Source organism: Eptesicus fuscus, chromosome 5, assembly GCF_027574615.1.
Source record: "Eptesicus fuscus isolate TK198812 chromosome 5, DD_ASM_mEF_20220401, whole genome shotgun sequence".
NCBI lineage: Eukaryota > Metazoa > Chordata > Mammalia > Chiroptera > Vespertilionidae > Eptesicus > Eptesicus fuscus.
Genome location: NC_072477.1, coordinates 97,396,224 through 97,423,482, shown reverse-complemented (window position 1 = coordinate 97,423,482; position 27,259 = coordinate 97,396,224). Strand labels below are relative to the sequence as shown.

Sequence of the window (27,259 nt, the reverse complement as noted above, 5' to 3'; positions counted from 1 at the left end):
GTGCTTGGTGGCTGCACCTGCATTTACCACAGGTTACTAATCACCTTCTGACAAATCTCCAAGCTTTAGGGAGGAAGGCCTTATAGATAAGAGTGGAATGAAAAGACGGTGCCTGCAGTCAGGCCTGGGAGATGGGAGGGGGGAAACCCGGTGAGCATGTAGCCAACCCTCAAAGCCAGTCAAGGCTGTGGCACTCGCACAAGGCCATGAGGCCATGGGGGACTTCAAGATTTCAATGCACCAGCAGGGAGCAGTGTGGCAATATTGCCGGGAAAGAGTGGGCATCTGCCCTGGGCACTGGCCAGACGTCGTGGGCTCAAATGCCAACACACCACGTCCTAACTGTATGCCTTCTGCAACAGACTCCACCTCTCTCGGCCTCTGATTCTTCATTTATATTAAAGAGATGGTAATAATTCCTTTATTTTGAAGTTTGTTGAGAAGATTAATGAAATAATACATTTAACTGTTTAGCAAAGTGTCTAATATAATAAACTCTTGTGTGTAGTTATTATTACTATTGTTAATCCAATGAAAATAAATTCTCAGTGGAGTACATAATTCTGAAACTCTTTTCCTCACATCATCCAAGGAAGAGGGTGAGGGGCACAGAGGAGAGAGGAGAACTGTTTGTCTCAACATGGTGATTATTTTAGATCTGTATTGTCTTTCACTAGGTTGTAATCTATAGGCCTTCACAATCACAGGAAACAATGATATAGCTGACTGTCATAACAGACTCTGTCCCTCCGGTGCTGCCTGGTCTCTGAGGAAGAGCTACACCCGTTTCCACAATGATGATGTAGAACAAACCAATATTTAGCTTATGACAACAAAGCAGGAAGAGCAAACTACGATTCACTGTCTCACATATATCCAATAGGTAAGGCAGATTATTTCAGTATTTTTCTATTTTTTCTTTAATAAGGATAGATTATATTTTACCAAGTTAAAATATCTTCACTAGTATAGTCCATACACTGTCACCATAGACAATAAAAAAAAAAATCACATCCTAGTTTCTCACTTCCCTTTCATGTTTCTATCACCACCCCTCATTTTTATATATTCATTCATTTATTCAATGAACATTTATGGAGTTTTCTCTGTGCCTCTGACCCTCTATTCTTTGGAAGGTAAGCTTAGAGCAGTGAAAAGCAGGGGAGGCAGCCACCAGAGATGAGTAAACCAGAAAGCCTGTAAAGAACCAGTCCACATTCTCTCCATAGACAGACAAGGACACTGCACCCAGGGGAGCTAACTAAAGTCCTGAGGTCCCACAGCTGGTACATGTCAGTGTGTCAGCTAGATTCTTGTCTAGGCTCCTTGTACTTTGTTAAGAACTCAGAGGGATGCAGTTGACTCTTGAACAACCCAGAGGTTGGGGGTGTCAATCCCTCTGTGCTCAAAAGTCTGAGTATATGTTTTACTTACCAGTCATCCCTTGGTATCTGCTGGGAATCATTTCCAGGACCCATGTGCATACCAAAGATGGTCAAATCCCTTCTATGCAATGGAGTAGAACAGGCATACCTTCAAACCTCTGCATCCACAAATACTGCTAATCAAAAATACTGTTTTCCATCCACAGTTGGTTGAGCCTGCATTCACATCCACGTTGTTCAATGGTCAGCTGCAGTCATCTTTGAAACAAAGTGACTGGAACTGAAGACCCACTCGGTTCGTTTTTAGACCCAGGTTTCATATTTTCACTATTCAGTGTCTCTCATTTGGGTATTTCCCAACTGGCTAACTAATCCAATGCCCCAGCTAAAGAATAAACTCAACACTAATAACTCTCCTCTTGGTGATGACACGGCTACCAATACAAATGAAGCTCTAGGCTGCGCTGCCGAAGTCTTCCCCTTCTGGAAGTGCTTCCTCATCACTGCTCTCCCAGGAGTCTCATGTTCCAAGGGCCCGACCTGCTTCCTGCTGGGAAAAACTGATGACTGTAAAGCAACATAAGAGTGTGTGCAGGAGAGAGAACTAGGGTCCCGGCACTTCCAGGGGTTCACACTGCTTATGAACAAAAACAACGCACCTCAGGAGAGGGCCTACAAAGAGACAATGGGAAAAACAGGAGGTCCGAACCTTCATGTGTGCTTATGAGCACAACAGCTCAAACAATTCTGACTTTTCTCTGTGAAGTGGTCAAAATAACAACACCTAACACTTAGGATATGAAGCAAGCAGCCTAAAGACAAGTAATGTTTGTGGAAGTATGGTTTTGTAAAGAGAAAGAGCTACATAGAAACAGATGTTAAACTTGCAGCATTCCTTTTTTGGAAAACCATTATAAGCAGGATATGATTTGAGAGAAGCTTAAAAAGCCTCTGAAAGTTAACTGTTTACTATATCCAGTAGCACTGGCTAGAATGGATGTTTACTGATCAAATATAAACCTCCCAAGATGAGACCCCAGGTCACTACCACATCAGAGACTCTCCTAGATTGCTCTGTCTCTAATTAGTTACAACTGCCGCTGATGGCAAGAGATAATTACAAGTCATTCTCATGGTTAACTAACAAAAATTTTTACCAGAATTCCTGGGGCTAAGCAGAGAAGAACCTATTATGGTGTCACTTTTAGATTCAAATCTCTGCTTTGTTACTTTATTTTACAGTTTCCTCTGATTATAATATTTCAAAGGAAACATGAAGGAAACCGTGAATGCCTGATAACAGTCTTTTATATAGTTTAATGGTAGTTGCGGCTACTTGGATTTTAAGCAGCAGTTTCCTCCACATACAGATAACAGCTAGCTTTTCTCCTTTGTCTCCTCTTTTCCTCCTTAGTCTGTGTGTGTGGGGGTGTGGGTGTTGGCAAGCAAGCCTTGGAACAAGATAGTATGTGCATAAATAGTTAAACTTAGTGCAAACTGATGGACTAAAAGAATACTTTTCATTATAATCTTTGAACACAGATGTAAATAGAAGCTTTCAGGAACGTCCTTTTTGTATTGCTGGAGAGAGGACAGAGATGCCACTTATAAGATGCACTCAATAAGTATCTGTTGTTGATTGTATGGCAAAAATTAGGACATAATAAAAGTCTAGCATTAAATGATTTGATCTATAGAATGCTGACTGGGTGCTGTTTTACAGACACTCCTGGTTTTCCAGCTATACACGCAGGATTACCATAGTGATGTCTGACATGGCCTGTGAGGTTTTTTCTGTAGCGTGTGAAGGACTTTCTTGCAAAGCCTTCAGGCAGTTTCAGCATCACAACCTGTTCATTGAGAAAACTTAGGCGTGGTTTAGCCTCTAGATGAGCTCTATGGAGTCAGTGATGCAAAGGGGAAATGCCAAGTCTTCAGAGCTACTAAATGAATGGTCTGTGAAGAGGACAGGGTTGAGGGTACATAGTTAGCACCCCACCCAGCCTGGAAACTGCCCTCATCTAGAGCCCCTTCACCCATAATGGATAAAGCTCAGACTCCCCTGTCCAACCTCTCTTCCCCTATCCAGCCCCTTCCCTGCTCCCAATGGCTGGCCATAGCATCCCCACACTGCCCAAAACTATGGATTCTTTCTCTCAAAATTCTAAGAGAAATGGGCAGTGATCATCAGGGGCTCTGGAGTTAAACCATGATGTAGAAGCAAAAGGAGAACAAAAGTCACCGATTGTGAGCCCAAGTTCCTGGGAAGAGTAACTGTCTGTGAAGGAAAGAGGCTGGTCAGCAGAGGAGGGAGAATGCAGGGAGATGCAGAAACAGCAGCATTGTGGGACAGAGACCCAAAGAGCCCCCCCAGGGGGCAACTCCAACCCAGAGAGACATCAATGGACCAACTGTGGCTCCCAGCTTCCTCATCCCCACATGGAATGAGGCCTGTGAGTCTATGTTTCCTCCCTGTGGATGGTCCATGAGAGTTCCTATTACATTCTCACAACAACTGCCTCCTGTCCACTCAGGTGGGCTCAGCTTCCTGCACCTGCAGACTTCACCGACAAAGGAGACTTTACCACCAGGGCTAGTGGGCCTGCGGGAGTTTTTCTGAGTCAGTTACTTCCTCATCCCTACATTTATCTGCTCATCCCCCAAGAGTTAGTGGGTCCAAACAAAGCCATCAGCACTGCTACCTCAACTGTCCAGCACAGAAAGCTGACACGCCTCCTTTCACAATGGAACCTCCCCAAACTAGGCTCACACAGCTCCTCTCCCTGGCAAAACCTTCTCCATCTCCCATCTCACGTAGCCAATGACCTGAAACACTCAGCACTTACACAACTGCCTTGCCATAAAAGGGCTAGGTTTCATCCAATGTATTTCTGAAAGATGTTTGAGTGTTTAATAAATGCAAAAGTCTTTAACAGGAATTAGCAAAATCAGAGATGAATGAGAATGGTGTCAGCCCTCAGGAAGCTGACGATCCTGTGGACTAAGAGAAAGTGTTGGAAGAACACAGGGGAGAGTAACTTCAACTGGAGGAAGCTGAAAAAGTCAAACTGGTAAGGTGGGTTTCCGGGGAAGATGGGGAGAGGGTTCTGGGGGCTTCTGGCCAGGGCTTAGAGAGTGGGGAGCATATGGTTCCCCGTGTGGCTGACACCCTGGAAATGGAAGAGGACATAGGAAAGACACGTGTGGCTCAGAGGAGGAGGCCTGCAGGGCGCATGAAAGAGCTGGGGGTTGGCAACGCAGGCAATGGGGCCAGGAAGGCGCCTGGGCAGGGAGTCGCACAATCAGGGTCAGAGTCCATCATTTGTGCTTTGCTTGTAAAGTTACCAGCCCTGAGACGGCCAGTGCAACACGCTGAATGTAGCTTTGGAAAACAATAGTTCTCTAGACATCAGTTTGGATAAACAACTGTGTAAAATAAGAATGGACTCTTGGTCCTGGCTCCACTGCTTGAGCGTAAGAGCTTTTTAGCAAGTTCAGTCAGTCCTTCACCTCTCCTCACAACAGAACTGTCATTCTCGGCCCATGTTGGGTGTTCGGTATCACGTGATCTAATGATCCTGGAAGCTCGAAGCATAGCCTCTTCACAAGTTAGGAAATACATATCCTGAATGTTTGGAAATCTGGGTAAGTCTCCATGTCTGCATTCTTTTTTTTTTTTTTTTTTAAGTTTTACTCAATATAACCAGCCCTTACATAAACTCTGTTCTAAGATGATGTTAAATATCAGGGGGAAGAACTAAATCCTGACCATTCTCACCGCACTCCAGATTATGGGCAATCCCAACTTCATTTATGTACCCCTGAGCACCGTACACAGAGAAGCAGAGTGATGTAGGTGTTTCTAACTTAGGGGTGACAGGATGTATTCCTTACACAGCTCCATACAGGAAAGGGGCATAGCTGGGCTCTGAGAACAGTTTCACATCCATTCGAGCTGTTGGGAGGGCAGAGGACAAGGAAGTGCGAAAGGACGGTCCAGCACTGAGCAACTGTGAAAGGCACGCAGAGGACTGAGTGCCCCTTCCAGACAGGGCAGGCCTCACTCGGCCCCATGCTGCTGCAGAGAAGCAGCTAGCAGCCGGCCTGGCAGCTCCCCTCCACTGCTTCCAGTGGCCCATGCCAAGTCACCGACATTCTCTGGGCTTCACGTTCTTTGGCTATAAAATAACAACATTGCCAGCATGCCTACATCACCATCCTGCCAGAATAAAACAAACCGACTCTGTCCAGCCCCTGGGTCTTCCAAATAACTATGATGGTCATCTTCCCCGGGAAGTCAGTGGGGTGCTAAGGACGGCTGCAGTGTGGGGACCCACTCTAGGGTGGGCCTCAACCCACCAGAGAAACTACAGGAAGGAGAGGCCCTTGTGACACTTCCCAGTCACCTTGATGGCTTGGAGTTGCACAGGGCCATTCTGAACCTCACCTTCCCCCCACAGACCCAGCAGGGTCCTATGGGACAGGCCAGGCTGCAAGGCCACCGCTGTACTCATCCAGTGACTCAAGGCTGGGACCTGGCCCGCTATCATTTATTTACCCAGATTCAGAATTTATGGAAGCCAAAGTATTATTGGTTTAATTTTCCTTTTCCTTGTTTTTAATTTTTAAGCTGTTAACTATTAGCACCTATTTATTTTCTCCCAAAGCACATTTTTTTTCTGATGAGAGACAATAATCCTCCTTCTGCCCACCTTCCTGTTCACCTCCTGTTTTCAGTTCTCTATTGACTACTTAAAAACAAGCCAACAAATAAAAGACATCATTTCATTACAACCCAACTCAGCTGGTCTCTGAGGCTTTAGGCACTGTCACAGATATCTGTAAGCATGTATTATGCATTTTCTCTCTCTCTCTTTTTTTTTTAATTTATCTTTATTGTTGAAAGTATTACAGATGTCCCCTTTGCTTTTTTCCCATTGACCCCCTCCACCCTCCACCTGCTCCTCCCAAGCCTCCACCACACTATTGTCTGTATCCATGGACTATGCATATATATGCATATAAGTTCCCCAGTTAATCTCTCCCTATGCATTTTCTCTTTCAACCCTATAAGGCAACCTTCAATCCCAAAGCTAGAATACACCTCCCAAGTTAATCAGTCAACCTCAGAATAGGGGGAAGAGGCCAGATCTGTCAAGATCTCTGTCATCTGTATGAATACATCCCAGAGTAACACGAGCCACTCATCTGGGCACTTCACTGATGTCAGAAGGAAAGACTTCTGGCAGAGCAGGTGATGCCCAGACACCTAGAGATCCCCAGGAGCCTGCTACCACAAAGGGGCTAGAAAGTCCTGAGCAAACTGTGGACAAGGTTGGGAGCCACACTGCCCACACAGAACTCTAAAGTGGATTCTATCACCTCCCACTCAGGGAACCCAATTCTCACCTCTGATCTAGACCTTCAAGACTGGGGGAGACTGCACACAGCCTACATGGCACATGCATTCCACAGCCATGCATTCCAGGGATTCCACAGCCACTGTCAGTACCTCGTTAGAAACTAAGCTTTCTGCTTCTCAACAGTTGTTACAATGGTGGGAAGAATGAACTGAATCCATGATTATACAATAAATGCCTCGTATGCCTAACACTGTAACAAGCTCTTTGGACCCTGAAATACAAGGCAGAATATACAGATAAGCAAATCTGTGTTGTAGTAACTAAGCTGGCCTAATTCTCAGCCAACGCATCCATAAGCACCCTCTTCCAAAGGTCAGGGAAATGGCTCAAAAGAGACTTAAGCTCAAGAGAGCAATGGACACAAGTGTGATTTGTGAAGGGCAAGGTTATATGAAAGTAGTTTCAAGTTCTTTTCCATTCTGGGTTCCCCCTGACCTGGTTCCATCAATGATAACTCTTCCCCTTAACCAGAGAAATGGTCTGACTTGTCCACACAAACCTACTTTTACTACACTGGGCATGAAGAGGGGTGATCACCTTCACTTTTACTTAATGACCAAGGTGTCAGATGCTCTGAACTATAAGAACAAAATTCCTCCCACTTTTTGCCTGAAAGCTGTCAAACAAAAAAGATTATTTCTGTAAAAAGGTGGCTTCTAACCATTAAAGGCTAGTTCAGCCCCTTTAGACTTATTCACTCCCCTTTCTGTGTGCTGGTTTGTTTCCCTTAAAGACAGGTCCATTTCTTGCCAGTTACATTACAATTTCATAAGATGCTCAATACAGGCAGAGCCCTCCTTCCCTGGTCTGAGCCTGGTCTCAACACAGCATTAAAGACAAACAGTTTTATGAAGTGATGACAAAGGTTTCCTCTAGGTCAAAACGGCTTGGATGAGATTGCAGGGCTCCTCTCCCATGCTGGCTCTGTGGCAAGCTGCCGAAATTCCCTCTTTTTTAACCCTCCTATTCCCCCAGCCAACCCGGCCTTTTCTGTTGGTGTAAGCAAACACCCATAGATGCAGCTATATTCAGATGGGACCCACACTGGGGCCAGTATGTGTGCAAGGGAAACATGGCTCGGGAGCCAGTGGAATTATATGGATACATAAGGAGAAAGGTGTTCTTCACAAACGGAGGGGAACACAAGCCTCTTTCAACTCTGTATACCAAATACTGAAACATCTTAGTGAGAAAGCCTAAAGTACTAGGAATGTGTGCCTGACATAAACTAGCTTTTCCAGAGTTTTTAAATGATTCCTAGCTCAGGCAATATCAAGAAATTACGAGAGAAGAGAAGCTGAGTACTGAAATGCAGTATTTAGCAGGACAGAATTTGTTTCCTCACCACTGCCTGTTGAAGGCCTACTATAGCCTGGCCCTGTGCTCAATGCTACTGGAACATCCCAGTACCTCAACAGACAGCAGCGTTCTTGTCCCTCAGCCTGTCCCCGCCTGACCCCAGCCAATTATAAGGAGTGGATGATTTTATTACATACCTACTGCCAAACCCCAAGTCAGAAGAACATGGTGGGTGCACACTTACCCCTCCTCAGACATCCTGGCAGCAGAGGCGCTCTGGGGCTCTCCTCGGGCTCTCAGTGCATGGTGCTCATTTTCAGAATCACTCACATGTCTTGTCCCCAGGGACGCCTTACTGTGTAGGAAGGCAGCAGGGGCATCCTCACATCCGTTCAGCAAGCCATGGCCCACTCTCTCCCTCGCCCTTGCTGGCGGGCGACCCTCATGTGGTGCCGGAAGATCTCTTGACAGCTGGTATCCATGAGAAATCAGGAGGTCTTCTACACTGTACATAATGCACTGGCCTCATCCAAGCTCAGCGACTGGAACGGTCGTCATGGCAGAACCCACACTGAGGGGACAACAGAAAGTGTTCATGAGGACTCACTAATTCTCCCTGCAGCCGCGTCTGATATCACCTCCTCCTTCACCCTGAACTAGACCCTGGTTATGAACGCAGTGCAGTTCCTGCACAGAAGGTGTAGGGATGGGGATTGCTGCCTGAAATGATTCTCTGTCTTATTCGAGTGGAGAGCATGGGTGAGCAGGGGCTCTGTAGGGTGTGGCGCTTATTCTGAGGACCCGTCGGATGACTGCCTCTTGTAGAGGAGTCCAGATTGGTGTCTGAGCAATGAAATGATTAACAGTGTCCACCATCCCTTGCCCCAGTCATCTGAAAACAACAGGCATAAGGAGAGAGGACAAAATAAATACAGACTCAGAAGCTGCAATTACTACTTGGTATTTCTAAAAAGAGCAACTACTAGTGTCCAGCTCAATCTTATTATACTTCCCTGCTTTCATTCTGTAGACATACCTTTCACTCTAAAAGGGCAGCACAGGACCTTTAATCAACATGGAGCCATGACATACTCGAGCATGATACACTGAGCAAGGGCAGCTGCCCCGGGGAGGTCAACCAGCTGCTGAAAACAGATCTTAAGTTGTGAGGCTCATAATAAGAAAACATGTGACACCCTTATCAAGCATACACACCCAACCCACTGTACCATCCAGTACTTCTCCTTTCCACATTAAACTTTTAAGAATCAAATTTCTCCCCAATAAATCATGGAGAAACATTCTACATCTCTGGGCCAGTGGTGTCCACATCTGAGTCCTGCTATGGTACATGAATTCATGGCAGCTACTTCCCAGGAATAAACTGTCCTCAGGCCACAGTTAAAAAAAAAAAAAAAATATATATATAAACAAAACAAAAAAAAATACAGGAACCTGCATGAAAGCATGTGTTTTTGAAAGCAGGTGGGGCTGCCATGTTTCTTTTTATACAAGAGAATCTTCTTTCCTAAGTCTTCTTGTTGTTAAGAGGGTGGAAGGTAGTTTGGTCAGATGAATCTGAATCGGGCTCCCCAGACGTGATGCTGGCCTGGGCAAGAAGCACACCAAGTCCAGGCCTGTAAGAGTTGGCCAGCTCCAGCCCCACTTCACTGGTGGACGGAAATAGCGCTGCAGCGGCCCCTGGAACAATGGCCAGGAAATGCCTGCTGCCCGTGTGCAGGTGAAAGGAGACACGTGTGCTTCCTGTCGGTGGGGATTCTTAGTGAGGCATATGATTCTTCTGACTACGCGTGTCCTTCCTCCTCACCACATGCTGGATTCCAGCAGCAGCAAAGGCTCGGTTATCAGCATGGAGTGTATGAGACTTTGGAAGGCTATACTTTTCTATGAGGTTCCTATATCTTATGTGAGGTTGACAAGCTCTGGCAGTTGCTGCACTAGTAGAAAAATCTCCATAGCAATTCTGCCATCCCTGACACTACTGCTGCATGTACTTTCGGGAGTTGTACAACTCGGGTCATTCACTTGGAGAGAAATGGAAGGACCAGAGAGGCAAGCACTTGCCCTTTCATTCAATTGAATAAGTCATTGGACTACAGGCTGCAAAGGAACGAGATTCCATTACAGACAGGACTATGGGGACACAGAGGCAAGGTTAGGAAGGTAGGGTCTTTGTTTTGTTTGATGCTACACCCTCAGAATCTGGCACATAATATGCTCTCAATAAATAATTGTTGAGTGAATTCACAAATGAGAGAAAGGGACATTTGAGGTAGGTTTTGAAGAATGATTAGGAGTTCACTAGATTAACTGCATGTGTATGTGTATGAGAGGGTGAATTGACATTTAAACTAGATTTGGGGTACAATTATTTCAGTTGTAAAGAACTAACATTAACAGAATCCCGGTAGCCTAGACCAGGGTCCCCAGACTCATTGGCTCAATGTCATGATCAAATCGGCACCACAGTTAAAGTTAGAGTTTACTAGTAGGTCTTGTGACACTCACCATTTCTTTCTCTTGCTATGTCAGGCTCTTTAAAAGCAAAGTGCACTGCACTTCAACTAGCCATCACATAGATTGAGGGACATGCCAGTGTCCACCAGAGTTGGTTGTTACAGTCCATTGTTAGAGTGGTAAGAAGTGAGTCTCACAAACATGTATGTCACTTATTTTCCTTCTGGGGTTAGGTAAGTTGGGCCATATGGCTATGTCTGTATGACAATCATACTTAGCAAACCCTTAAACGGCAAGATAGCCCAGATCAAGCCATAAACATCTTTTAAAGATTCAAACCCCTAAGAGCCATAACTTGACCAATAGGTCTGATAAAAAAAGCATATTGATTACTGGAAAGTCCTAACTTTTTCATTTCACAGAGGCCAGAGCTTGTGGGGAGCAGGAGTACAAAGTGTGCCAGCTTCATCATGCAGGACTTGGAGCCCCCGGGAGAGGAGAAGAGGGGAGGGGATGACCCATAGGCCCCATAACCCAAGTAAGTGCTCCCAGTCACCATCCAACCCTTTGCCTCACATTCTTTACTTTCTCAGTCCCAACTCAGAGCCTGGGCTTCTATCTCATCTTCATACCGACACTAAACAGCAGACACAGACTGCTGAACAGCCACCCTGTTCCTCTAACCTCTGTCATATTCAGCTTAATTTCTTCAGCATCCTTTTCTACTTAAGATGAGATGAGCCACCTCACTAACATGTCAATTATAGCGGCCACCAGGAGGGGACATTGGGGAGCTAAGGAGAAGCCAGGTATCCAATGAGTTGCTGGACTAAAAGATGGCCCCTTCTGAAGTTTCTTTCCAATCCTGAAATACCAGCACTCTACATCAACAGCATTTTATTTGATCACCCATCCACCACCTCAAAGGGTTGCTGGAAAGACACACTAAAAAGGATAAATGTCAGTTATTATAACAGCAGATTTCACAACTTGACAGGTATATGTGCAGCTCGAACAGTACTGTTTCAGGTGTGATCCTTTTGATGCCAGCACCAGCTACGATCCCTTAGCAAGCAAGTCATTAACCACACCAAAGCTCAGTTTTCTGGTCTGCAAAATGGTGATGCCACTATCTTCCTGTCTCACCAAATTGTTTTGGGGGCCAAATAAGAATATGTAAAAGTGGAAATCAGCACACAAATAGAAGATTGTGGGTTTATTATGTTACAATAGCTCTAGTTTGTCTCTCAAGGATTACTTGCCTTATGGAAATCTTATACATTAGTTATTAATTTTAATGATGTAGCTTGGACCATCTCCTAATTCATTTGGTACCCTTCGGATGTCACTCTTGATTTGCAAAGTCATGACTGCTTTCTAGCACCCATCTCTTGTCTTTTATGAACAGACTTCAATTTCCTTCCAAGTCACTTAAAACAGTAAAAGCTATTCCATATAGTCCAAAACATTAGCACATAATTCCTGAATGCCTATAATGCACCAAGCACTAAAACTATAATAATGAATAAGACATGATTTTTGCCCTTGAGAATCTTATTGTTTTGCTGTAGAGACGGTTGGAAAATTGGCAAACAAAACATGGCATATGCATGTATTAGTGGCAGAAGCTAGCCACCTCTCCAGTGTCATAGCACTGTGACAGAGATAAGAACGGGATGATGTAGAAGGGACCCTTACCCAGTCTCAAGGGGACAGGAAGGCTTCTGGAAGATTGTCTCTAGGCCAAAAAAATCCCCCACCTCAGGGTAGATCTGCACAGTAAGATCACCTGTAAGGATAATTTTCCAGCCACTTCATTTAAGACATTTTTCCTTTGCTACTTTTTTGCTGTTGCCTTGTACCAAATACTCATTGTGGAACATCTAGTAAGAGTGGTTAGGGCTGTGAATGCGCCTCATTACAGTCTCAGGAAAGGAACGGACTTCTAGCCTTGGCTGGGCCCGAACACAATGACAAGAGACAATGAGCACACTGTAAATGTCATGTTCATGCTGTGAATACCTAGAGACATTTAATGCAAGAGAAACATTTACCACAAGAACAAGCATGAAGGCACTGCTGCCTCTCAAAGTGGTGAGTTCCCAGCTGGGAGGTTCTTAAGCAGAGGTGAAGGGAATGGATTTAGAACCTGATTTCTTTCAACAGCCACCCATTGAAAGCATGTAGATGCACATCAATTGAAACATTAAAGAAGTATGCACCCTCACAGCTTAACACATTCTATAACACTTCCTATTCTATTACATTTTTAAAAATTATGGTCACCATCCACGAAATTTCATGGTGCTCTAGTGTGTCATAACCTACAGTGTGAAAAGCACTATTATGAAAATCATTCCTACACCGGTTGGGGGCTAGACTAGACGACCTCTATAATTTCAGCAAGTTCAAAGACCTTATCAACCTATGAGAAATTCCTTGATCTAATAAGTTCATCGCTCTGTTCTCAACAGCAAATACAGCTGTTCTATCATATCAGAAATGTTCTTCCCAAGAAAAAGCATAGCTACTAAGTGAAACTACTTTCCTATCCTTAAGAACAGAAAAAGAAAAGAAATGAATCTCCCGAAGGGAAAGTACTGTCCCCTGCTGACTCTACCTATGACCTACCAGCAGCTTGACACCTGAGGCCTGGGAACACCGCGTCACTGGCAGACAGAGCAACCAGCACTGCAGAAGCAGAGGGAAGTCACAGGTCCCTGGAGACAAATGGATATGCATTGCTGCCACCTTTATTCTTCTTTCGTTGGCTTAAGTCAAGACACAGCTTCTTGTTTCTTTTTATTTCACTTTTGGTCTTTTCATGTTTCCCTACTATAATCTTGCTTATATCCCTAAACTCCACCATTTCAAAGACAAAACTTATAAAGTGTTTAAAAACTCTAGCACTACAAGAAGAGCTGACAGCCTACTCAAAGGGACACTTATGCTAATGGATCTAGTTCTCTGGGTAGCGTGTGTTCAGCTGTTTCTTCTCATCTCGGTGGAAGGTGATTGCAGACTTTCTCCTACATCAGCGATTTTCAATCTTTTTCATGTCATGAAACACATAAACTAATTACTAAAATTCTGCGGCACACCAAAACATAAATTCTATTTTTTTGCCGATCTGATAATAAAAAAGTAGGTATAATTTTGATTCATTCATACCAGATGGCTATTGTTGTATTGGCTGTTTTCATTTGACAATCTAAGGGAAAAGAGTCAGGTACTGCATGTTTGAAAATTCCTAGTGGCACATCAGTGTGCCTGCCATGGTTCACCGGTTAAAAACTGCTGTCCTATACAAATGTAGAGAGGGTGGCAGAGCACAGTAAGAAAAAGCACGCACTTTGATGTCAAAATGACCTAGGTTTCCATCCTGCCTTTCATTTTATAAGTGGCCTTTGTCAAGTTACTTAACTTCCAAGCCTCGGTTTTCTCATGGGTAAAATAGATGGGCTGCCACTTATTCCAAGGAAACCTATGGGGCTTCTAGGAGCTTTAGGATATTAGGATAGTAATTTCTAATGGATTTTGTGGTATTACTTGATTTAACTAGAAATAAATCAGAGCTAGGCCCAGCCACCCACTCAGAAAATGTCTTGCCTGGTTGTACAACTTGAGTTGAGCAAAACAAACCATTAGATTGAAAAAAACTATTTAGGACCATACATTTGACCTGTGAACAACATGGGTTTGAACTGTGCAGGTCCACTTATATGTGTATTTTTTTCTAATAAGTACTGTAAATAGCCTTAGCCAGTTTGGCTCAGTGGATAGAGCGTAGGCCTGTGGACTGAAGGGTCCAGGTTCGATTCTGGCCAAGGGCACATGCCCGGGTTGCGGGCTCGATCCCCAGTGGGGGGACATGCAGGAGGCAGTTGATCAATAATTCTCTCTCATCATTGATGTTTCTATCTCTCTCTATGTCCTCCTTCCTCTCTGAAATCAATAAAGAAATATTTTTTAAAAAAGTACTATAAATATATTTTTATCTTCTTTATGACTTTCTTAATAACATTATCTTTTCTCTAGATTACTTTATTGTAAGAATACAATATATAATACATACTAGAGGCCCGATGCATGAAATTCATACAAGGGGCTAGGCCCTCGCAGCCCCAACTGCCACCACCCTCTGCGGGGTGATCGATTGCAGAGCCCCGTTCCCCAGCCCCCACATTGATCACCCTGCAGAGAGTGGTGCCCCGGCTGCCTTGCGGCCCCACCCACCAGACACTGGTCGTTCCAGAAGGTCGTTCCACCTTTTGGTCTAATTAGCATATTAACTCATTATTATATAGGATAACCTACCAACTATGTCTTAATTGACTATTTATGTTATCAGTAAAACTTCCAGTCAATAGTAGGCTATTAATAAAGTCTTTTGGGGATTCAAAGTTATATCTGGATTTTCTCTTTCTTTCTTTAAAAATATTTTTTATTGATTTCAGAGAGAAAGGGTGAGGGAGAGAGAGATAGAAACATCAACGATGAGAGAGAATCATTGATCAGCTGCCTCCTGCATGCCCCCTACTGGGGATCAAGCCTGCAACCTGGGCATGTGCTCTTGACCGGAATTGAACCTGAGACCTTCAGTCCACAGGCCAACGCTCTATCCACTAAGCCAAACCAGCTAAGGCTTATACCTGGATTTTCAACTGTATAGGGGGTAACACCCCTAACCCCCATAGTTTCAAGGGTCAACTGTTACAGAAAGAAGAAACACTGGATTTATAAAAATTCTCTTTTATGGAAGAAAGATTCTGTGCTGAGTGTACAATGCACAGACAAAGGGATAAGATAAATGCAAACACTTTTTTTCTATTCTGTTATTAAAATGCTACTTACAGAGAGAAACCAAGATGGCAGCATAGGTAAACACCTGAACTGATGCCTCGCACAACAATTTCAAAACTACAACTAAAAGACAAAACGGACATCATCCAGAACCACAGGAAGGCTGGCTGAGTGGAAATTCTACAACTAGAAGGAAAGAGAAAAGCACACTGAGACTCAGAGGAGCTGCGGAAATAAAGGCAGAGGTACGGAGGCGTGCACGCAGAGAGGGCTAGAAACTGAGTATGCAGCTGGCTTTCTCAATCGGGAGGGAGACAAAAGCTCCTGACTGCTCTGAACTCCAGTTCTGGGTGAGACTCTGGGGACCCAGACTCATACGGGGAGAAACTGGACTGTCTGGCAGTGGGTGAAACTCAAGGGCAGCTTTCTCTCAGAGGTGCTTTCAGTGATTACCAGATTACAGCAGGACACTGAGACCCAGGGGCCTCTTAGGGCAGGGCTGACGGGAAGCCATAGCTGTTTGCTCCGCACTGAGACCCCACCCCATCCAAACTGAGTGCAGAGGCTTTTGCATATGAATGGCCTGGTCCTTTGAATTCTAAACTTACCTAATAAACTACGGCTGAGTCAGTGAGACCCAGAACATCCAAAAGAAGGCCCAAGGCCCCACAGCAGCTTGGGCCTCATCTGGGCACCTCCAAAACCCAAACAAAGAAGAGGAATCTGCAGATCTCTCCATAGCTCCTGTTGGGTGGCCTCAGGCAGAGGCTAAATTAGCACCTCCTTAGAGATCCAAGAGCCAGTGTACCCAGGGGTCAGAGTAGGACCATCCAGATTACAACTCCTCAGATCCATAAGGGACACACTCAGGGGGCAGACTCAGTGAGCACCAAAGCCCCACTGAAGCAAATCTTGTCTCATAAGGGTGTCTCCAGCACAGAAGTTCTCCCATCATAGATACAGCTGATCCTCACAGTCAATTGGCCTGGAGGTCAAGTGCTCCCAGTGATACCAACAACAATCAAGGCTTAACTACAACAATACTGTGCACATAGCCCACAAAGGGGTACACCAAGAGTGTCCACCTCAGGTAACTGGGGAGGCTGAGCCACTGGGCCCTATAGGACACCTAGCACACAAAGCCACTCTATCAACACAGGGAAGCAGCCAAAATGCGGAGACAAAGAAACAGGTCACAAATGAAAGAAATGGAGGAAAGCAAACCACTGGATATAGAATTCAAAACCATGGTTATAATGTTTTTCAAGAATTTTCTAGAAAAGGCCGATAATTTTAGTGAGACCCTTGAGGATATGAAAAAAGGACCAACTAGAAATTAAGCATACACTGACTGAAATAAAGAATAATATACAGAGATCCAACAGCAGACTAGAGGATCGCAAGAATCAAGTTAAAGATTTGGAATACCAAGATGCAAAAAACACTCCTCTGGAAAAGCAAAAAGAAAAAAGAATCCAAAAAGTTGAAGATAGTGTATGAAGCCTCTGAGACAACTTCAAGCGTACCAACATCCGAATTATAGGGGTGCCAGAAGAAGAGAGAGAGCAAGATATTAAAAACCTACTTGAAGAAATAATGACAGAAAACTTCCCCCACATGGTGAAAGAAATAGACTTACAAGTCCAGGAAGCACAGAAAACCCTAAACAAAAGGAATCCAAAGAGAACCACACCAAGACACATTATAATTAAAATGCCAAGAGCAAAAGACAAAGAGAGAATATTAAAAGCAGCAAGAGAAAAACAGTTAGTTACCTACACGGGAGTACCCATATGACTGTCAGCTGATTTCTCAACAGAAGCTATGCAGGCCAGAAGGGAGTGGCAAGAAATATTCAAAGTGATGATTAGCAAGAACCTACAATCAAGATTACTCTACCCTGCAAAGCTATCATTCAGAATTGAAGGTCAGATAAAGAGCTTCACAGATAAGAAAAAGCTAAAGGAGTTCATCACCACCAAACCAGTATTATATTAAATGCTGAAAGGTATTCTTTAAGAAGAGGAAGAAGAAGAAAAAGGTAAAGATAAAAATTATGAACAACAAATACATATCTATCAACAAGTGAATCTAAAATTCAAGTGAATTAAAAAATCTGATGAACAGAATAAACTGGTGAATATAATAGAATCAGGGGCATAGAAAGGGAGTGGACTGACAATTCTCGGGGGGAAAGGGGTGTGGGGGGTGTGGAAAGAGACTGGACAAAAATTGTACACCTATGGATGAGGACAGTGGTGGAGGTGGGTAAGGGCAGAGGGTGGGGTGGGAACCAGGTGGAGGGGAGCTATGGGGGTAAGAAAGAGGAACAATTGCAATAATCTGAACAATAAAGATTTATTAAAAATAAATTAATTAATTAATTTTAAAAATGCTACTTACAAGCTTAGAAACTTATAACATAATTGAAGAAACAGTGAACAAAACAAAAAACAAGTAACACAGAGCTGAGACAGAGCTGAACCCACAATTCTCTTGTTTAACTCTATGAGACTGGTTTAATTAAATTAAATTCATGAGATGACACCCAAAGAAAAATGCTTATTACATGCAGTCTCTAATTCTGGTGGTTTGAAGGAGATGAGGTGGAGGAATAACAGTGCTAAACAGCCAAGTTTGCCTGTAGTAGATTTTCTGATTGATTTATAACATCAGTAGGTTTATATTCTATTACTTTTACCCCCCCTGAAGATACTTGTGATAGGTGGTAAAATACTCAAAATACTCTCTGGTCAATGCACAACAAATTCATCAAGAACATCTTCCAATTCATGGTTAATTTATCCTCCCCTGTACCAATAAACTCTCTACATACAAATAGAAAGTGACTGCTCTATAAGCTCAAAAGAGCAGCACACATGGAAGACAATAATATCAACCATCCATTGAACATCTGCAATGTGCTAGATACTCTGTTAGTTGCTTGGAACACTTTATTTCATTTTATACTCCAGCATACTTCTGGATGTATCTATGAAAGTCCCATAAGTGAGTCCAAGATTACACAGTTTATAAGTGCAGATACAAGATCAAACAAAGGTCAGCTAGCTTCAAAAACCATGCTACTATTTTAGGCTCATCCTTCTATATAGCAACAAAAGTTCCCACTTTACCAAATAATGCATAAATAAGAAAAGATAGAAAGCATGATGACATTAAATTGAAAAGCTGTATATTTAAAAAGAAGAAAAAATCTCCCTTATTCTCTGGGATTAGGATGGTTCTTCTAGCTGCTTCTTTCCTTACACACACCAAACACACACACACACATGTGCACGTGCACACATGCACAGGTTCAATGCCTCACTTGACTATAATGTCTTAGTGGCAATACTAGTATTAATTTCTGAATACACATAATTCACAAATATGCCATGCAATTGCTTCAGGACCTTCAGCAGACCTCTCCCATCATTTGAGTTTTCAGGGTCCTTGTCAGTAACATGTAGCCATCATAAAACCTATTATGTGAATCTGAAAAGCCAGACAAATGATATCTCTGCTAAATGGAAGAGGAGTAACTTTCAGGAGAAAAAAAAATGAATTCTAAAAGAAAAAAATTATCTATATAGAAATAGCCACTCTTATTTACATCATTAATAGAATTTGGACTTTATTGAGCAGATAATGGAAAACCACAAAGGTTTTGGGCAAGTAAGGGTAAGGCTGTTCCACAAAGAATGTAGCAAGAACGTGGACCGAAGTGGCCAGACCAAGAACAGATGTGTAGACAAGAAGTTACAAATCCCTTCTATAGTAATGTGTAGGGGTGGTAGGAGAGGGTTAAGAAATAAAGAAATAAGAAGAGTAATTATTAAGGGAAGAAGTAAAATGAATTTGAGTGTTGGTGACTAAGATAATGGTCTTTTCATTAGGAGAAGTAGAGAAGGCGGAAATAATTATTGGCCAGAGAAGATGACAAGTAATTTGATTTTGATTTAACCAACCAATTCCTACAAAATTTGCTTTACCAAAATCATTTTCAAATGGATCTTCATCAGATTACTTGTCCCTTCCAAAGACCTGAATGAGACAATTTAAAGCAATCTTATTGTGATAGATTTCTAAGTTCTTTAAATATTAGCCATATCATTTATATTCACATGGAAGGGATTTAGGAAAGTGTTAACAATCCATCAGCATTTAAGCATAGAGTTCAGTTGCCCACCCACTCACTGTAGGGATAAATTTCTATTTTCCCATGTTGCTCAATACATATCTGTTGTGTTGAATTGACCCCGAGACACTGCACAAGAGAAAAGGGAAGAACCTGTTTGAACTTCAGTCTCTTCCCCTGAAAAAAATAAAGTAAAATAAGAAGGTTGAATGAAAGGTTCTTCAGGGTCCTTCTAGCTCTAGAAATCTTCCCCCTTCTAGCCTGTTCTCCCTTGTGATGAACAGCATGCATTTCTATGTCAGCTGGCCACAGTGAAAAGAATACAGATTGTGGCCATGACACAAACAAAGCTAAATAGGTCATATGAAGATAGAACCTCTGACCTTGGCCTCGTTAGCTCCCGTACAGAGGCCAACCAAGAGAGCAGAGCTAAATGGCCACACACTGAGAAGAGGAGATGGGTATTGGGGGATGGGGAGAGGCCAGGGAGTACACACACCATCTAGCAATTCTCCATCCCAGAAGTTCCACAGCACAGGTGTTGCACTTATTCTTGTTCCACACTGAAAGTGCCAGTCACTGGGCTCTGTGCTGGAGAACATAAAAATACATCATAAGACCCGTCAGCACCCTTCCTGTGGATGTCATGGTCTAGGTGGTGTTATTTCAATTATGGGCATTCTTATCATTAGAGACTGAGACTTGTAAATGGTACCATTTCTTCCTCCCTTTCCATTTGCAAAAGTTAAAATATTTTATTCTCATATTTACAATTATAAGACTCCCCTTGACAGTGAAATGAAACAAAATATGAATAACCTTATTAAATCAACCAGAATTTGTCTTGCTTTTAAAAATTTGCCTAGACCACGAAATGAAAATTAATAAAGAAACAAATACCTCATTAAAAATATGAAACAAATGTTCACCCTCACCTATAATAAAAGATATGTAAATTAAACAAGAATGTCATTATTCACTAACCAATTATTATTTTTAAAAAACAGTATTTGTTGTTGGTGAGGGCATGGTGAGTTATGCGGGTTCTCCTTCTGTGGGTATATAAATGTGGAGGGTCATATGTAAATGGGAATTTCCTTTCTTAAAAGTGATTAATATGACCAATGGCATATTTCACAGACCTAGAACAAACTCTCCAAAAATTTATATGGAATAAAAAAAGACCCTGAAGAGCTGCAGCAATCCTAAGAAGAAGAAAACAATTTGGAAGGATCACAATGCCAGAGATCAAGCTATACTACAAAGCCACTATTCTCAAAATTGCCTGGTACTGGCACAAGAACAGACATATAGACCAATGGAACAGAACAGAGAACCCAGAAATCGACCCAAGCCATAATGCTCAATTAATATTTGACAAAGGAAGCAAGAGCATACAATGGAGGCAAGACAGTCTTTTCAATAAATGGTGTTGGGAAAACTGGACAGCTACATGCAAAAAATTAAACTACATCACCAACTTACACCATACACAAAAATAAACTCAAAACAGATAAAGGACTTAAACATAAGACGGAAACCATAAAAATCTTAGAAGAAGCCATAGGCAGCAAAATAGCAGACATGTCGTAGCAAATCTTTACTGACACATCTCCTAGGACAATGGAAACTAAAGAGAAAATAAACAAATGGGACTCATCAAAATAAAAAGCTTCTGCACAGCAAAATAAACCATCAACAAAACAATAAGAGAGCCCACTGCATGGGAGAACATATTTGCCCATGTTACATCCAAGAAAGGTTTAATCTCCAAAATTTATCGGGAACTCATACAACTTAACAAAAGGAAGATAAATAATCCAATCAAAAAATGGGCAAAAGACAACATACATACTTTTCGAAAGTGAACATACAGAAGGTCAAGAGACATATGAAAACATGCTCAAAGTCACTAATTATCCTAGAGATGCAAATCAAAACAACAATGTGGTATCATCTCACACCTGTCAGAATAGCTATCATCAACAAATAATAACAAGTGCTGGTGAGGATGTGGTGAAAAAGGAACCCTCGTACACTGCTGGTGGGAATGCAGCCTGGTGCAGCCACTGTGGAGAACAGTAGGGAGTTTCCTCAAAAAATTAAAAATGGAACTCCCATTTGACCCTGTAATTCCACTTTTAGGAATATATCCCAAGAACTAAGAAATACCAGTCAGAAAGAATATATGCACCCCTATGTTCATAGCAGCACAATTTACAATAGCTAAGATTTGGAAGCAGTCTAAGTTCCCATCAGCAGATGAATGGGTTAAAAAACTGTGGTACATCTATACAATGGAATACTATGCTGCTATAAAAAAGAAAGAACTCTTACTATTTGCAACAGCATGGATAAACCTGGAGAGCATTATACTAACCAAATAAGCCAGTCTGAGAAAGATAAATATCACATGATCTCACTCATTTGTGGAATATAATGAACAACATAAACTGATGAACTAAAACAGATCCAGAGACATAGAAGCATTGAACAGACTGTTGAGCCTCAGAGGAAAGGCAGGGGAGGGTGGAAGTGGGAGGTGGTTAAGAGATCAACCACAGTATTTGTATGCATCCATCTAAGCATAATCAAAGGACACAGACAGTACAGGGTGAAGACACGTGCTGGGGTGGGGAGCTGCCGGGGAGAGGTCAATGGGGGGAAAAGGAGATATATGTAATACTTTCAACAATAAAGAATTTAAATTTTTAAAAAAGTAATAAATATGTCATTAAATCTTTAAAAATTTGAAACACTATGGATGAATCTCACTACTTAGGATCCATCCTAATGAAATAATCAGAGATATACACAAAGTTGTATAAGGATATTTATCCAAGTGTTAATTATGATAATAAAATATTACACTAAATGTCTATTTAAGGGATGGATCAAAATTCTGGTACATCCACATGATAGACTATAATATGTATACACACATATAAAATTATGTTTTTAGATACATAATGGCACAGGGAATTGTCTATGGTACCAAGTTAAATAATAAAGACAGGATACAAACCCCTAGATTCAGTGTAATACAAATTTCATTTATATACATATGTAAAAGGGAGAAAAACACTGAAATGAAAAATACCAACAGTGGTATTGGATTGTGGTGTTTGTTTTTTTTTAATGTTCTTATTTATATTTTACTAGAGGCCCGGTGCATGAAATTCGTGCACTGGGGGGGATGTCCCTCAGCCCAGCCTGCACCCTCTCCAATCTGAGACCCCTAGGGGGATGTCCAACTGCTGGTTTAGGCCCGATCCCACAGACATTCCTCTCACAATCCGGGACTGCTGGCTCCTAACTGCTTGCCTGCCTGCCTGCCTGCCTGCCTGATTGCCCCTAACCGCTTCTGTCTGCCAGCCTGATCACCCCCTAACCACTCCCCTGCCAGCCTGATTAACACCTAACTACTCCCTGCTGGCCCAATCACTCCCAACTTCCCTCCCCTGCCAGCCTTATCTTGCCCCCAACTACCCTCCCCTACCAGCCTGATCTCACCCCCAACTGTCCTCCCCTACTGACTTGATCTCACCCCCAACTGCCCTCCCCTGGCCAATTTGGTTCTGATTGGTTGGTTTCTATGCCAGTCAGCGTCAGAAGCCCCGCCTCCTAGGCAGCCACTGGCTCCTCACAGCTCACCCAGATTTGGTTCTGATTGGTTGATTTCTATGCCAGTCAGTGTCAAAAGCTTCGCCTCCTAGGCAGCCATTGGCTCCTCACACTTCACCCAGATTTGGTTCTGATTGGTTGGTTTCTATGCCAGTCAGCGTCTCTGGGTCTATCAACGGGGCCTGATCAGAAAGGCAGGGCTGATCAGCAGCCCCAGTGGAGGCCTGGAGAGAAATGGAGGTGTGGCTGCTGTCCAGGCTGAGAAAGAGAGAGGCAAGTGCTGATCAACAGCTGCCACAGAGGCTATGGATCAGACCCTGCTCTCTCTTCAGGCCTCTCTCCAGGCCTGATTCGCAGCCCCCTCAGCAGTCAGTGCTGGGTCACCAGGCCTGCAGCCATAGCAGTCAGTGCTGAGTCGCCACAGCAACCCAGCACTGACTGCAGGACTGACTTCCGGTTGGTCGAGCCTCCGGTCATTGTGGATGTGACGGACCCAGAGTTTTTATATATTAGCATTGTATTTTATACTTTTTTAAAATAAGTTTCTGTCATAAAATGTATTTTATGAGGTTCTGCCATGAAATGAACCTTATGAAATACCATTTTTCAGGAGAAAATCGTCAAATGTTGGCACTTTCATATACTTTAACTTAATATTATATCATCAACAGAAAAAAAAATTAAAACAAGGTGTTGCTTGGGTAGATTAGGAAAATATCTTTGAAAGTACATTACATATTTGGATGACTCAGTGAGAATAAAACAAGAAAAGAATAAATGGTTAAATCACATAAGGTTCTAAGGGCCTAGTAAATGGTGCATTTGTCTTATTTGCTACAAAGATTCTTAACCTGTTTCCAGCAAGCCTAAAATTACATGTTTTGCTGATAAAATCTAATACAAAATTACAAATAGCACTCTAAAGGTCTTGATTAGACATTGTTGCTCCTCTAGAGAACCTAAAACTTAGCTGTATTCACTGACATTCCATACTTAAGATGTAATTAGTCCCTCAAATTGTTGACAGTTCACTGAAAATATTTCTTCAACTGAAAACTTTTTGGTCTATGTTATGATTAATATATAACAAAGTACTTTCTTTAAACAAGAGGTAAATAGTCAAGATATAAAATGTACTGGAATGGAGCCTGTTGCTTAACTGATACGTGAATTTTTAACGCTTTCTATAGCTTTTTTTTTAATGATAGAACTATGTACTTTATTATTAGCAATAGTATTGTCGTTTCCCCTTTCAGTCTTAAGAGATAAAGAACTCAACAGTCCCAGTTTAAGTTCTGGGAGAGTAAGTTCTCATACAATGTCATTACCAAACCACACAGTGTGATGGCCAGCTTTGCTAGAGCCCTCAAGTTGTTAAAAATCTCCTAAGACAAAAAAAGCATATTTAATCTGTGAAGTAATAATTATAATAAGGCAATCATCATTGACTTGTTTCTATATGGTGACAAAAAAAACAAAAGAAAGAAAAATCTTGGGTCTAAGATCAAAAAGCATCCTGGAACCCAATCTTGCTGGGTTGGGTCGGTGTTAAGGCAATGATAAAGAAAAGAAACTTTATTCACTTCATTTTTTTCCACAAATATTATCTTCTCTGACTTTTCTGTCTTTTCCCCCACAACTTGTGTGAACACACTCCTTCTCTTTCACCTTTAAATTCTGTCGCACTTTATGCTTTGGGGACCTCATCACATTTTCTTGAGACCTCCAAGTACCTCCATTAACATTTCTGAAAGATTAGCAGTCATTAAGAAACGAACTGAAATTATATAAGATTTTTTAAATCTTCTAAAATTTTTGGCTACTTGAAAAAATAACTGTGAAACTTAATAATAGGTTAGAATTTAATTCCAATATCATCAAATATGTCACACTCCACATATAAAGATTCCTAAAACAGTCTATTAAACTTATAATACACTAGTTTTGTTTCCAAATATCTTTAGGATAAAAGAGCCAAGGTTTTATAAAAATCTTAAAGTTTAAATGATTTTATATAACTCTTATATTTTTGTTGATTTTATAATTACAAGAGTCATTTAAAGTTATTCTAAAAGTAAACACTACAAAATTTAGAGTTTAAGCAAAAGTAAAAGTTTCCAATAACCCCAATGAGATAACCAGCAATAACTCGTTTCTACTTCTCCAATCTTCTACCTATACATACAGTTTCTTGCATGCTCTTTCTGTCTCTGGCTGTCTTTCTTTCTTCCTTTTTTTTTTTTTTTTAAGTATATTTGTATTGATTTCAGAGAGGAAGGGAGAGGGAGAGAGAGAAACATCAATGATGAGAGATAATCATTGATCAGCTGCCTCCTACATGCCCCTCTACTGGGGATCAAGCCCACAGCCCCTGCAGGTGCCCTTGACCAAAATCAAACATGGGACCCTTTAGTCTGCAGGCAGATGCTATATCCACTAAGTCAAACCAGCTAGGGCTCTGTCTTTCTTTTTCTTCCCCTCTTAGAAATACATCTTGGTGTCTTTTCATAATAGTATCTAAATTCTTTTATTTACATAGATAAGAAATTAGCTTAAGAGGTGATTTATCGAGAAATAACCAATAAGCAACAAACTACAAAGATATTTAATGGTTATCTTTGCCAGTGTGGACAGGCTGTTTCCAACTCTGTTATCTATACAAAATTTTTGAAAAATATATTTAAAGGAAGTAAAGGTAGTAATCCAAATTTTAAATAAGATACCACAAAATCAAACTAAGATAATGGAGGTTTTAGTATCGAAGCAGTTCCTATGTTTTTTAAATGACACTTAGTGTTTAAAGCATTGGAGACTGATCTAGCTTCCCTGGGCTGCTGTCCTTGGCAAGTGAGTGTCCCTCACCATTCCTCAAGTCAGCAGGCCCTTGAAACGAAGCACAATAACAAGGCTTTAATGAGTGATATAACCCTTCCCATTCAAAAGGTAAAAGACTTCTGTTAAAAAAAAAGCAAATAAACCACAGGAATGGGTTCAGCAATAGGCCTGGAGGATTTCAGAGATACACCCCTTGATTATCAAAATAAAAATCACAACAGAACAATTGTTTCAACTTTATGCTATGTGTTCTAAACGGTTCTACAGTCTCCAGATTAGCTGGCATGGAGTCCCACCAAGCTCATGAAAAGAGAAACTCTGGACTCCTGCAACACGGTTGGTGTTTGCTGTCCTCCCAAACTAGAGGGCTCTCTCAGCAAGGACAAGGAGAACTTGGCAGAACCACACACTCCTGGGCTTCCTTTACTGGTAGTATTTCTCGGACTTTTTAAAATTTTAAGTTGCATTTAAAAAATCAGACTCCAAGGATCTTTTCCTATTTGCTTTTGTTGTTGTTGTTGTTTTTACTGAAAAATTGGTCTTTATTTATTCTCTTTATGGTATCACCCCTACCCAGTTACATTTTATAGCTACCATCTTCCCCTGGAATCTGTGACCACTCAGATGGGTTATTAAATTACTTTGATTAGCTTGTCAAACTAATCATTGAACACTTAGACATTTTAAGTTATGTTCCAAGGAGGTGGGAAGACAAAATTCTTTCTTTTTTGGCACAGGCTTCTTCCACCCACTGAATCCCCCTAAATCTCTTGGGCTTGCCAAGGCCCTGACCTTCCAGTCTCTACCACAGAGGGTGATGTTTGGCGGGAGAAAGATGCAGCAGGTTAAGGCTTCTGTTCAACAAATATTTGCTCACCCACTCCAATCAGAGTGAAACAGTTTGCTACACGCTGCCTGCCCAGAGTACCATTTAGAGTCCTCTGGGAAGCTTGTTCAGTGGATGGCTAAGAATTAGACACCTCATATCAAGGTAAATAGAAAGCCCAAACGCATTGTGTACATCATGGAAAACTAAATGAATTTACTGAACTCCCAATTTCACATGAAAACCAGCACAAGTCCCATGAAATAGAAGCTGAGTGTGATTTGCCAAACAAACCAAAAACCAAAAACAACTTTACTCACACCCTAGCCAGTTTGCTCAGTGGTTAGAACATGCGCCCTCAGACTGAAGGATCTCAGGGTTCAATACCAGTCACGGGCACATACCTCAGTTGCAGGCTCCCTCCCTGGCCAGGATTGTGGCCCATGGG

At 42.0% G+C, this 27,259-nt stretch overlaps 1 protein-coding gene across 2 annotated transcripts in view; it reads right to left on the bottom strand.

Moving 5' to 3' along the window:
* JCAD (junctional cadherin 5 associated) overlaps positions 1-27,259 on the bottom strand; it is a 53,272-nt gene that overhangs the window by 24,226 nt on the left and 1,787 nt on the right. For both annotated transcript variants that reach the window (XM_028158856.2, XM_008150403.3), the window contains exon 2: positions 8,352-8,678. In XM_028158856.2, the coding sequence (XP_028014657.2) occupies positions 8,352-8,620 (269 nt within the window). In that variant the 5' untranslated portion in view covers positions 8,621-8,678. The remainder of the gene's footprint in view (positions 1-8,351; positions 8,679-27,259) is intronic.